Source organism: Crinia signifera, chromosome 2 (assembly GCF_055691185.1).
Source record: "Crinia signifera chromosome 2, ASM5569118v1, whole genome shotgun sequence".
NCBI lineage: Eukaryota > Metazoa > Chordata > Amphibia > Anura > Myobatrachidae > Crinia > Crinia signifera.
The window spans coordinates 67,194,356-67,208,554 of record NC_139218.1 but is presented as its reverse complement, the minus strand read 5'-3'; the positions used below and the strand labels follow the sequence as shown (position 1 = coordinate 67,208,554).

The 14,199-nt window shown below is 42.4% G+C and overlaps 1 protein-coding gene across 7 annotated transcripts in view; it reads left to right on the top strand.

Annotated features, from left to right (window-relative positions):
• The window catches only part of ABR (ABR activator of RhoGEF and GTPase), a 381,486-nt gene that overhangs the window by 301,428 nt on the left and 65,859 nt on the right, over positions 1–14,199 (top strand). For all 7 annotated transcript variants that reach the window (XM_083172282.1, XM_083172287.1, XM_083172288.1 and 4 more), the window contains one exon: positions 235–366. In XM_083172282.1, the coding sequence (XP_083028408.1) occupies positions 235–366 (132 nt within the window). The remainder of the gene's footprint in view (positions 1–234; positions 367–14,199) is intronic.

The window sequence follows — 14,199 nt, the reverse complement described above, 5'->3', positions numbered from 1 at the left end:
TATGTAGCCTTGACATATTTAATCCATCCCAGCTCAATCAGCTGGATTTCAGTATGAAAGAGGTAGCAGATGTTCTGTCCCATGTGAAGTGGGTAAGACGGGTATTGGGGGCATTCTAGAACTAGTGAATGGTTGGATAAAATAATATTTTAGAACATGCTTTACTTTCCAGATCTACAGCAAGCATTAGGGACATTAATACTGAGCCACTTCTGTTTTCTTCATCCCTTTTAGGAGTTTGAAATTGAGCTGGAGGGTTCCCAGTACCTGCGCATCTTGTGCTATGAAAAGTGCTATGACAAAAGCAAGCTCAACAAGGACAACAATGAGATTGTGGACAAGATCATGGGAAAGGGCCAGATCCAGGTATGAGCCATGCTGTTGGTAAATGCTTTTCTTATCGTGCTATAAGAATTTGCAGGCCTACCACAGATCAGAGGCAGAATTACACCTCTGCACACTGTGCCTTACTCTCTGCTGTATAGCAGGCTACATGTCTGCTTTATTATTTGGCATTTGCCTTCTTATTTGGCTTTATGATCTTTCCTTATCATAGAAAGCATACAGTTATACTTCTCAACCTAAAACTACACATCCCAGCATGCCTTGCCATCATTTTAGCATTCCCTAATAGCAAAACTGTGGCAAGGCATGATGGGACTGGAGGTGGAGAGCCATAGTTTGGCCATGCCTGCCTTAGGTGGTGTTTATAGAAGTTGAAATGTTGCCCATAGCTACCAAACAGATCCTAGCTATTATCTTCTAGAAGGTGCTAGATATATCATGAGGCATGTGCAAACTATGGCCCTCCAGCTGTGGTGAAACTACGAGTCCCATCATGCCTTGCCACAGGTTTGCTATTAGGGAATGCTAAAACTATTGCAAGGCATGCTGGGATGTGTAGTTTCCCAACAGCTGGAGGGCCATAGTTTGGACATGCCTGCCATAGACTTTTTATTTGCTTACACTAATTTTCAGAAACACTACTGTACAGGTTGAGTATCCCGTATCCAAAATGCTCGGGACCAGGAGAATTTTGGATAACGGATTATTCCGTATTTCGGAATATTTTAATATTTCAATGATGTATTTTGAAGTATCTTGCATTTATGCTGTATAAACACATAATATACACACAAATATATTTTATTACCACATAAAATACACACAAACATATTTTAATTGTTCAAAAAACAAGGTTTCAAAACGTGAAACAAAATGTGTGTACTATCTCAGCACTGAATTTGAATGCCAAGCAATCATTGTCTTGCACATATATAGTGCCAGTTACATATCATGTCCCCAGTGATGCTGTTACATATGTCCCCAGTGAGTTTTTAGCAAAAAAAAAAATTTTTTTCACTTTCTGGAATGTCCGTATTTCGGAATAATTCGGATAACGGATATTCGGATACGGGATACTCGACCTGTATTACTCAGTTGGGAACAGGAAGTACTGAATACTGCACTATAATCATTTCCTGGAGGAATTTCAGAGCACCTCTCAGATATGGTCGCCACCAATGCTGTAAAAATGATCTCTTAATATCACTGCTCACTATGCGCACAGTAGCAATGCTGACATATGCTAATGCAGCAGGAGTAAATAAATGCCTCCTGTATGCTCATGTGATCAGCTCTCTTGCACCGTATGCGCACACCTTTAGTGCCTGCCTGTCTTGGCACATTTATGTAGGTTTCATCAAGGTTTGCTAAAAGCCATATAAGCTGCTCTTCTGAATTCCTCAACTGTATTTTAAATTTAATGTGCATGTTTGTGCACTGTAAGCACGATGTCCTGCTAAGAAGAAAGAAAAAGAAAAGCAGTATAAGTAACGATTTATTCCTTTATAATGATTGGCATTCAGAGCATGTTAGAGAGTGTCACAGTCCGGTGGTAAGGTCCTGTGTAGAAATTCTTCTGATGTAATGGATGAAATGTGCAGTAATTGTTATGTTTCTCATTACTTTCAACCTTGGGAGGGAAGATATACACTCTCCTCCCCTGAGTCAGGTCTGTAGGGAGAATGCAGGAATGCATTGCCGTTAATTCCTTCCTTCCCTCTTAGGAGATCTTGTCAAGCCATAGTACCCTTTACAAGGCCTCTGATATCCTATTTAATTACCTCCTCCCCTTGAACTTGGGTCATGCCAGAGAGGTAGAATATACACAACCCTACAAATAAAGAGTAGGTTGATACTTTATCCTGTCACCTCGTGTGAAATTAGTACTGTTTTCTATATTCTCATATGGAATCGTGCTCTCATTATTGTCAGAGACTTGGAAGAGTCCCTCATTAGCAGAGTACCCACAATGACCACCTACATCTCTGCATCTAATTCTCCTATGAACAAGGGGATATTACTTAATGTAAAATAAATGTCCTTAGTGGGATTATCTTATTACTTGGAAGTAGACTCCATTTTTGCACTTTGATGTAATTTGTTTTATTAATTATAAGATTTGTAAAACTTGTGTTTGAACTCCCACATTTACTGTTGCAGGACCTTTATTATCTCCATCTTATGTCATTATGTAGCTAAATTGATTTGTCCCTGACTGGGGAAAAAATGTACATGATATGGGATGTCTTTAATCATTTGTGTCATTTTATCTATCATTGGTTCGGCTTATCACAGTGATTCATTTCACTGTGATGTCACTAGCGTATAGTGAATTGATAGGTTGTCTTCTCGTTAGATTTGGCTGACCTACCACACCATCACCCTACTACTATACTATATTCACAGGCTCGCCAGCCTTCTCACACTTAACTGCCCCTTTGGAAAACCCTCTTCTGTCTCTTTCCACCTCCTTCTATCCCCTGTCATGCTTCCTACTCCCCAACCCCTGCACTGCCTCCTCTCCTGCCTATCATGCTCCAGTATTACTGTAGTTTAATTATTACTTAAGGTGCCCATACACGCACCGATTTTGTGTGCTGTGCATTTTGTACTTCAAGCTGCCATACGATTTTGGCACTTGAAGTGGATGCGATGCGATGTACTGTACTTTGCAGATGCGATGCGATTTTAGCCACTTAGTTAATAGTTACTAATAGGTACTAATGGACATCGCATCGCATGTACTCCTGTACTGATGCGATGCAATGAAGCACAAAAAGTACTGCCTGCAGATACTTTTTGTGCTTTACATAATTGTACCTGCGGGGACACGCATCGCATCCCCACAGGTACACGGTGTGATTATCGCACATGCGATGTGTTTTGTACTTTAAAAGTACAAAACACATGCGATAATCGCAGAGTGTATGGGCACCTTTAGTGACATTTATTTTTGGAATAGTATAGTCCTGTAAAAAGGCATTTATTAGTAATACAAACCAGGTCAAAACACACAACACATGCTCAAAGTTTGCATTCACTGTAAACTTTAGAGACCTTCTAATAATCTTGTTACTAATCTTCAGTGCTGCTCCATCCAGTTAGTTAGGAGCTGATTGGTTGTAGCACCCTTTAACGTAAGTAATGAGTCACAACAAGAATATCGCTCGTTAAATTTGCCCCATAGTTCCTTAAATCAAAGGGAGGACTGCTAATCACCCAAATGAAATTCCCTGAACCCAGAAGATAAATACGTGTTTATAAATAATAATAAAGGTAAAAAAAAGTGCAACATTGACAATCCCATAGATTGCTTCTAATAGTATTACTGACAAATGCAATACCTTCCACATTTTTATGACAGGGTGCTGTGTCCCTTTGTACAGTACGTATAAACCAATTCACATGGTTTTCTGCCTAGCTGTCAATAACGGACTGCTTTTATAGATCGATCAGAACCTGCCTTCTCACATTGCAACCTGGTGCAGAGGAGTGCAAGAGACCAGGGTGGACCTATGTAGTGACGTACTGTATAAACACTCCAGTTATTACATGCATGTTATTGCACTCCGCAATTTACCACCCCAGTGATTAATGTCACGCGTTTGCTTCACTTGGTCCTTAATGTGGAATTATTACATTGTGTTATAAATCTGATTGTATGTTATTGGGTCACACAATAATCCGAATGTAGAGGCATTCTTATAGATGACATTTAGAGCAGCATAAAGTCATTATTATGAAATGTCTCTTAAGCTGAATACACACTATCTGATATTCTTCTCATCACGATAAATTGTTCATATCGTAGTATCTGTATGCTCTATATGTGCTCCCACGGGGCGGCAACGATATCCTCTCTCGTCCATACATGCAGCTCGTTCTGAGGATATAGTCAATGGCAGCATACTCCTGGATGTGTCTACAGACTATGGGGGGTATTCAATGTGTGCCTATAATCCTGGCAGTCGAAAACATCGGCACACATCTACTCAATGCGGCCATTTCCGACCGCTTTGAAGCCAGTGTAGATCTGATTTTTTTTAAATGTTGAATCTGCATGGTCGAAAACAGCCATTGGATCCTCGAATCCGCTGCCGTTTTCCACAAAATACACGTGATCCCTCAATCCACGTCTTTTAGTCTGTCGGAACATTTCAGGCACTCAGAAGATCGAATTCCAACTGTCCAATTGACATACATTGCATTGGCCAATATTCAGGCAAATGTTCCCATAGTCGGAATCAACATTGAATACCCCTATATATCTTTGGTCATTTGGAAGATTGCATAGCGTGTATGCACTATATTGTTTGCCTGGGAGTTCAAGGGAAATCGTTCAATACTGACCTGCGAGCTATCGACACTGCTCGCCATCGTAGCTTGCCATTTGGCATTGAATATACACCATTGTCTTATGTCAGCTTTGTTAGTGTCCTTCAGGAATTGACTCTGTTACACAAGGTCATGACTAGGAGTTATTCATTGCATAGGCTAGGCCTAGAGAATTCCCAAGACCCAAGTAACTGGTGAGAGTAACCCAAATTCATGCACGGTCAAAGACTTGATGTAACGTCCATAAACAACATAACAGGTAGTCAACTGTATCTCTCTCCTGCAGATTTGAAATGGCAATTTCTTCTTATAAATTGAATGTCTGTATTTTATCTATTTTCTGTCTATCGTGCGCACTTGCCGATGCCATTCAGCAGCATGGCCCCTCGTTAACAATGTTCTGTCCTCATTTATAGATGATGGTGAAGGCCGTTAATGAATCTTGGTAGCGCCTATCATTTGTTCAATGCATTGGGCGATCTTATGAACAATATCGCTCAGAAGGGGCAAAATTAACGATATGAATTATTATATAGCCCAGTGTGTACGCACCTTAACATTGGATTACACTGAACCTTTCAAGATTCTAAAATGAAAGTTTGTTACAATAGACCACACCTTTAGTTCAGCATTAGCCACATCCCTAATGGCTCAATACTGTTGGTAGGATACTGTAGCAATGCTTGCTGCTTCTTAAACAGTAGTAAAGAAGAATGATCCGTATAGTGCTAGAAAATCAGTATTGTAATCTGCATTGCGATGCTCTACAAAGGTGCTGTAGAGAGCAGAACAAGTGTGAGTCATTATGTAACCAAGCAGGAAAATCACTTGATAGTTCTCTTATGACATATTATCCATAGTGTCCTTTAATTTGCATACAGTGCCGATGGAATTGTAGATGGTTTCCCAACAGATGCTGAAATATGTTAAACGAGTAATTTGAGATACTGTTGTCTAGTAAGCCTGCTCAAAGCATAAGCTTTGAAAGCTAGTTTGCTGCCTTCTGTATTGGTGCATGTGTGAGAAAGAGATGTAGTTTTACTCTCTGTCAGTGTTTTGGAGACTCATGGACACTAGACATAGATATAGATGATAGGAATAGTTAGAAGTTGGTTATTTAAAGTCAAGTACATATTTATCATCACGTCTTGTTATGTAGAAGTATTACAGTGCCACTTTTACGGCTACATGAGTGCTTCTTTCACTCTGTTAATTGACTTTATAAGTGGTATTTAAAAGTCCTGAAAGAATAACTCTTGGGATATCCTGTACATTACTAGTGCTAACATAATACACATGTGAAGTTTTTCCCTGCCATGACATGTTACATAGTCCAGGCGCTTGCTGGCCAACATTGACTTGCGAGTCATTAATTGGACAGGTACTCTCTGTAATAACTTAGCAATGTCACGTATGATTGCTCATGTGGGAAGGAACACAGTCACAATATAGTATATTCTATTTTCTATTCATACTGTTCCTTCTGTTTCCAATTATATTCATTCTATCCCCACTGGGTCTCCACTTTCTAGGAAAGATCTCGATTTAATGAATCTCCTGTCTGCAATATGTAAATGAATGTGCTAGACCTGTCCTTATGTTGCCAGTATACTGCACTCAGTCTTTCTCATTACGGGGGGAATGCCTAGCACTGTGGGGGAGATGTATGAAGCAGTGGGAAGAGTGGAGTAGTTGTCCATTGCAACAGGCTGCTACCTATAATATGTAGAATATGCTTGATACATGTTACTTTACATGGCTCATGTACTGTATACTATAGACTATAACCAATTTCCATGATGGCTCATTTTGTTCCAGGCAGTAGAGCCATCCTATTGTACAGTTATATGGAGCCCAGCATCCTTTTGATGTCTCCAATCACAAAATAATGTTACTCTGGCCATACACCTAAAGATTTATTGTCTGATCTGGCTGGTTGGAACAAAAGTGTGGTAACTTATGGGAGCAAAAGAAGTAGATTCTGATTGGTTGCCCATAGCAACATCCCATGTGAAATAGAACTCCCATCTTAGTAAATTTACCCCTAGGTATACATTTGGACGACCGGTGGTCAGAAAACCGACGCCGGCATCCCAACTAATGGGATCCCAATACCGGAATCCCAACAGGGCTCAGTTAAGTATACAATAAACATTGGGTCATTTCTCAAAACACTTGTTCCCAAATGTTGACTTTTTTTTTTTTTTAATATAATCTTTATTTAGGTTTTCAATATAAAATTGGACAAAGAGAAAAACACGACATGACATTGCTTCCGTTTAGGATGATCAAGGGTATACAGCTACCCATTAATACCGGGAAGGAAAACAAAAAAACTAAGACACATGACAAAAAAGTAACAAAAAACAAAAACATCTGTGGTACAATCTTAGTTTCATATATAGGCAGGGTCAGGCTTGGTCAAGCTTGGTCAATCAAATTACGTACAAAATACTCAACATTCCAATTATATTGGATATAAGTGAACTCCATGGGGTGAGATCGGATCACCAATAAGGACCCGCATTGGTAGTGATCATTACGGGGCATGACTTAAATTCATGATGAAACTTAACAATCAAATAATTAATAAGGGGTAGAGGCTGATCCGTATCCTCCCACTTTAGCAATCGGGGAAAGCTGGATTGTCAGATAACCCTATGGCCTGGTTATATATCTTTATAGACACTCAACGTGAAGTTAAACATATAAACAGACATTAATCGAGGTAATTGCGCCGTGTGACATTAATGTGATACTATACATAAACAATGTGGATATATTCAAATACAAATATACTTGGCTTTATACAATGTAATATCTCGCCCAAAGAAGGTGGGAGGAGAAAAAAAAAAAAAAAGGAAAAATTATAACGAGAAAGTGACTATATAGCTTAAAAATAAAAAAAATTTGCATATTTCAATAGTGCCAATATCTGGAAGATCTCCATCTATCCCATACTGCATTAAACTTCCCCAGTGTATTCCTACTTAAGTGCAAATATTTCTCTTGGGTACAAAAATAGTTAACCAGGCCAATCCAGCTCTTAATTTCAGGGCTATTTGCTGCCATCCATGTTCTTGCGATGACCATTTTGGCTATAGCCACAAGATTTATAAGATACTTTTTTTCACCACCTACTATCCCCTCTTCATCTACGATATTCAGAATACAGCTTTTCAGGGAAAATGCTTCTCTAGGGATCCCTGTCTCCACCATAATATCCATCACTTGCCTCCAAAAAACTGCCACTTTCTGGCATTCCCATAATAAATGTAAAAATGAACCAGGTAGTGATCTACATTTCGGGCACATCAATGAAACATCAGGTCTAAATTTGACGATTCGATTCGTAGATAGATATGCTCTATGTAGGACAAACAATTGGACCTGCTGTACTCTAATAGAATTGGTAGATAACGATATTGATGATGTGGCTATTTGCCACTCCTTGTCGCTTAGGGGGCCTACCTCGCTTTCCCAATTTCCTCTTAATCGCAACATATTTGTACATAGGCGAGCCTTATTAAGAAGCTTATAGAATTTGGCCACGGAGCTATATTTAGAATCTTTTTTCAATAGTTTTTTTAACGGGGATTCCACCAGGCACAAGGGGGAAAGGGGGAAGAACTTATTCAAAAGACTTCGTAGTTGCAAATAGCGAAAGAAGAATGTTTGCGGAACCCCAAATTCCCCTCTTAGCTGCGCGAAAGACTTCAAGCAACCATCTTTATATAGCTGACCCACTGACTGTATCGAGTACGCCCCCCAAGTGGCCTTCAATTGCAAGGTCGCCACCGCTCCCCTATCAACCAATTCCTCCAGAGGATATTCAGGGTCCAACTCCATAGATCCCAGCAGGGAATTGGCCTCACTCCACACCTTTATGGCTTGGACTATAATAGGCGGGTCTCCTGCTCGAATACGCCCCCCTAAAAGTTTAGACAGGGGACTAATTCCTGGGGAGGAAGAATGTACCAGGGTCGCTAACTGGTCAGTGTTTGGATGCAGATTTAACCATGGCCTCAGTTGGGTTAGTTGAGCCGCTATATAATACCTCCTAAGGTCTGGTAGCGCAAGGCCCCCCTCTTGCTTATCTTGCATTAAGATTTGCATTTGTAATTTAGGTCTAGAATTATGCCAAATAAATGATGATATAATTCCATTAATTCTTCTAAAAATTGCCTTGGGAAGATAAACTGGGACCTGTTGGAACACACAAAGAAATTTAGGTAGAATGATCATTTTTATTAAATTCACCCTGCCCGTTACTGTAAGTGGCAAACGATTCCAGGCCCTGCATTTTTTTATTAACTGATCTATTAATGGGAGTATATTCAGGGGGATGAACGCACTGGGATCTTTGGAAATCCAAATTCCTAAATATTTGATAGTAGGGACCCATTTCAAGGGGAGTGGATGGGGCGCCACAGAAGAGCACGCTTCATTAACGTGGAGTGCATGAGATTTCTCCCAATTTATCTTAATCCCGGAGTGGCTGCCAAATTCCCCCAAAGTCTTAAGTACCACTGGTAGATCGGACTTGTAATCAGCCAAATAGATTAATATATCGTCTGCGAAAAGAGAAACAATATCGCTACCTTCGCCAGCCCTAAAACCTTTGATGTTGGAATGTTTCCTGAAAATACAGGACAGCGGTTCCACTGCCAGGGCGAAAAGGACAGGGGACAGAGGGCAACCCTGCCTAGTCCCCCTGGCAAGGGTGAAAGCCAAAGAGGTCCACCCGTTCACTGATACTCGGGCTGTGGGGGCGGAATATAACATTTGCAGCCATTTAATGAAGCTGGGGCCTATACCAACGGCCCGAAGTACAGACCAGAGATATAGCCATTCTAACGCATCGAACGCCTTTGAGGCATCGAGCGAAATTATAGCTGAGGTTTCACCATTATTTTGTGTATTCTGTAAATGGCAGTGCAATTTATATAAGTTGAGGTTTGTAGATTTTCCCGGCATAAAGCCGGTTTGTGCGGGATGAATTATTTTTAAAATATATCTGTTCAGCCTAGTAGCTAAGACTTTAGCCAAAATCTTAGCTTCTATTGGTAATAATGATATCGGTCTGTAGGAATCTAAGGACAATGGGTCTTTCCCTTGCTTTAATATAATAATAATCTTTGCCTCTAGCATAGATGGTGGAAGAGTACCATTAGTGAAGCAAGATGTCAGTGTTTCCCAAAGAAGGGGAGTCATGACCTCAGAAAACTTTTTATATAGCTCAGCAGGTAGTCCATCAATCCCGGAGGCTTTGCCTACCGGGAGATTGCTAACTGCTGCCCTAATTTCCTCAATACTAATTGGGGCGTCTAGTTCCGCCGACTCTACCGGGTTAAGGGAGGGAAGGTCGATTTTGGATAGATAATCTTCTATTTCAGGGAGCGAGCGTTCCAATTTAGAAGTATAAAGTTTTCTATAATAGCTCATAATTTCAAGCCCAATCTGGGCCGTTGTGACCACTATGGTGCCATCCTCTTTTTTGATACAATTGATGGTGTTAGATGGACTTTCCGCTTTGGCCAGAAACGCCAAGTATCTACCCGGGCGGTCAGAATGCTGGAAAAATCTACGCTCCCGGTGAGACATAGAGCGAATATTATCCTCCTTTAAGCACTCCATCCATTCCCCTTGAGTCGCTAGCCACTCTTGTCTATGAGAGTCCCTCCTACTTGCCAAGTACCTGGCCTCCTGTTCCATGGTTTTCTCTTCTAGTTTTAGGCTTTTCGCCCTACTAGCTTTTTTTATCTCAGCAACACGTTTTTTTAAGGTACCCCTGACATAGGCTTTAAATGCATCCCACACTAGGTCTGGTGAAGACGTACCTCGGTTTAATTCCCAAAACTCCTCCCATTGGGCACTTAATATTCCTTCTGTTCCCAGACGATTCAACCAACTGGCGTCCAATTTCCAAAACCTCTGTCCCCCATCATGATTGTCGCTAATAGATAAAATTAGCGGAGCATGGTCTGAGACCCCTCTGGCCTTGTATTCGACCCCCTCAATCTGGGTTATAAAATTCTTGGATACCAAGGCGAGATCTATCCTTGAAAAGGTCGAGTACGATGCCGAATAGCATGAATACTGCTTAATATCTGGGTTGCGAACTCTCCAGATGTCTATCCAGCCAAGTTCCTGAATAAAGGAAGAGAACCCTGTGTTACTCTTTGATAGAGAAGGGATAGTTTGAGCAGTCCTCCACCTGTCTACATGGGGATCTGGAACATTATTAAAATCACCCATACAGACTATGAAAGCCTGAGGAGATCCTGCCACAAACTCCACAGCCTTAACAAGAATTTCATAAGAAAAAGGGGGAGGGATATAGACAAACAACAAAAGCATAGCTACATTATTGACCTTGCAATCGAGAAAAATAAAACGGCCCCCAGGGTCCAACTGAACCCTCGCACAGTTAAACGCCAGCGTTTTCCTCACGAGAACCGAGATCCCACGCGACGAGGATGTAAACGGAGCATGAAATGTTTCTCCAACCCAGGGCTTTTTTAGTGACGATAACTTCCCACCAACCAGATGTGTTTCGATTAAGCACACAATATCGGCCTTGAGTTTTTGAAGTTGGCCCATTATCAGGGAGCGCTTGACTTTATCGTTCGCCCCTCTAACATTCCATGACAGTATTTTAATCATTGAATCGTTGGGCTAATAATCTCTCCTTATATTTACTACCCCACCATCGCGTGGGACCCTCGGCTCCCGTATACCCCCGGAGTATACTCATTATTTGTTGAGAACACCTTTTTTGCTTGACCAAGCCTTTGCCTTGAAAAAATACAAAAACACAAATACCACACACAAAAACCCCAACCTCCCCCCTCCCTGCATACCATCCCCTTGAAGGCATACCTTATATCCCCCCTCACCCACCCACCCTCAGAAAAAAAAAAAAAAAGGAAAAAAAAAAAAAAAAAAAAGAGAGACCTGTTATCTAGGGGCTAGCGAAAAATACCCTTTGACCACCATAGTGAGGTGAGCTCCCCAGTTACACTGGAAAAAACAAAAAAAATGCCTAGCTAGTGGACAGCTGCCGAGTACCCGGTGCCCATCTGTCCAACCATTTTGCTGCTTCTTCGGGGGTTGCAAAAAAATTTGTTTCCCCGTTGGCAGCTACCCTCAGTTTGGCCGGAAAAAGCATTGAGTACTTCAAGTTGCACTCTCGCAATCTTCGCTTAATCTCATTGAACCTAGCCCGGTCCCTCTGGACCTCCCTGGAGTAGTCAGGAAAGACCGAGACCTTGTTGCCGTTGTATTCCAATTGGCCCTTAGAGCGTGTATGTCTGAGGATAGCGTCCCTGTCCTGAAAATTTAAGAACTTCACTATTAATGTGCGCGAGGGGGCACCAGGGGGTAGTGGTCTTGAAGGAACACGATGGGCCCGCTCCACCGCAAACTGCCGAGAGAGGGCAGCCTTCTCAAGTTCTTTCAACATCCACTGTTCCACAAACTTAACCACATCTTGGCCTTCCGTATGCTCGGGGAGGCCTACAAATCTTAAGTGGTTTCTCCTCAGCCTACCCTCGACATCAGAAAGCTGATGGCGAACTTCCGATAGTTGTCGGGCCAACAAGTCGACTTTAGTTGTCCAATGCTGATTAGTGTCCTCTACCGCAGAGATACGATCTTCCACAAGTTTCATCCGCTCATTTGTTGTTCTTAATTCTGTCTTAACAGCGGCTATCTCTATTTGTATGCCATTTATTTGTTCTGAAATACGCTGCTCGCTGCAGGTTATTGCATCCAAAACCTGCTGGAGGGTTATTTCACCAGATGGCTGGGGACTTTTACTTTTGCAGGGTGTAGTTTGAGGGGTGGTGGCCGGAGTTTGGACTGGATTACCCTGGGTACTGGCATACTTCTCTAAGCGAGCGGCTGCCGTCGCTGCCCCAGTTTTCCCCATTATCACAGGGAATTGTGGGGTCTTGGTCACTAGGTATAATGCAAAATATTCACAATAAGCGCACCGTCTCCAAGATAGTCACAGTGTTATTTATGGGCCCACACCAAAGGCAGAATGGCAATTTTGTATGCAGAGAGTGAGAAAGCAATACTCTCAGAATAAAGTTAGCGACGCCAAGCCCCAGTTTCCAGCCTCCAACTATTATACAGTCCCTTCTTCAGCTTATGCCAAACAATCAACAGGGCAATGATAGGAGGATAATCGATATTGTTCAATGCGGCACGTAAGATAGATATAACATAAGCTGTACTTTACCCAGCATGAAATTACGGGCAATCCAATATCACCCGCTGTCCTGGTCCCCGGTGGGTGTCACTGCTTGCCCGGTATACTGCGGGTCTCTGCTCACTGAACCGATTCGCCTGGTGGAGCTGCGGCGTCTCCAACAAGTCCTGCAACCACTGCTTCCCCCTCACTCCCCCGCCGGCGTCTGCGCGCGGCGTGCTGCCCTCAGAGACGATGCTTCACTTCCGGGGTAGACGTGCTCTGACACAGTGCGCCGCAGCCCCGAGTCACAGCAGCCGGATAGCTGACCGCCACGCTACCACTCCAATGTCCGGCAGAAGACGTCCAGGCCCGGTCACTCAGACAGCGCTCACCCGGCAGGCAGGTACAAAAGGATTTCAATCCTGGGGAGCTCACGCGTGTGTGCTCACCCTCTCACCTCCGTGGCCACGCCCCCAAATGTTGACTTTTAATCTGATACATACACTGCTAAGAGAAACCTCTCATCTTGACCCCTACTTGGCATTTTAATGGTCACTTGCTGAGACCACCTAATGTGATCATCTTCGAGTCCATCTTGCATCTCAACTCGGTCTTTCCTGTCCTCTGTCCAGTCATTATATTAAAGAGCACTTTAGAATCCTTTAATTCTGTATAGCTATTTCACTCAATATTACAAACCAAGAATGCTGTTTACATATATTAAAAACATGAATAGATGGCCAACTACAGTATGTCTAGAGTATTCACAGATGTATGATACCATCTGGCTTCTAGATTTACATGTCCTGCAAGCCCTACCTGATGTGATTAATGAATGCAGAAGCATTGTTGCCATATTATGCTGGACATATTTTTTATATATCCCTGTTAAACCGATTTGATTTGATCACTTGCCAGTAATACTGGGAATATACCTGACCAGATTTGTAACGATTTTGCAGATTTTGACTGGTTGGAATGACAAAATATAAATATTGTCTAGTGCAGTGGTCGCCAACCCGTCGCTTGCGAGCTACCGGTAGCTCGCTGCAGCGAATCAGGTGGCTTGACTACACTGCTGCCCGCCTGCCTCTCCCTGCTGTCCGCCCACCTGCCTCTCCTTGCCGCCCACTTTCTACCTATCAGCCAGAGGGGAGGAGAGTGCATTTCGCGTCTCTCCTACCCCTCACTGTGCATCCCTGTGATTTGGCCGCCCGTCCGCCAATCACAGCTCGCGGGCCGGTAGCCAATCAGGAGCCGGCCCGCAAGCTCTGATTGGCGGACAGGCCAGTAACAAGGAAATGAAGTGAAGGAGACAC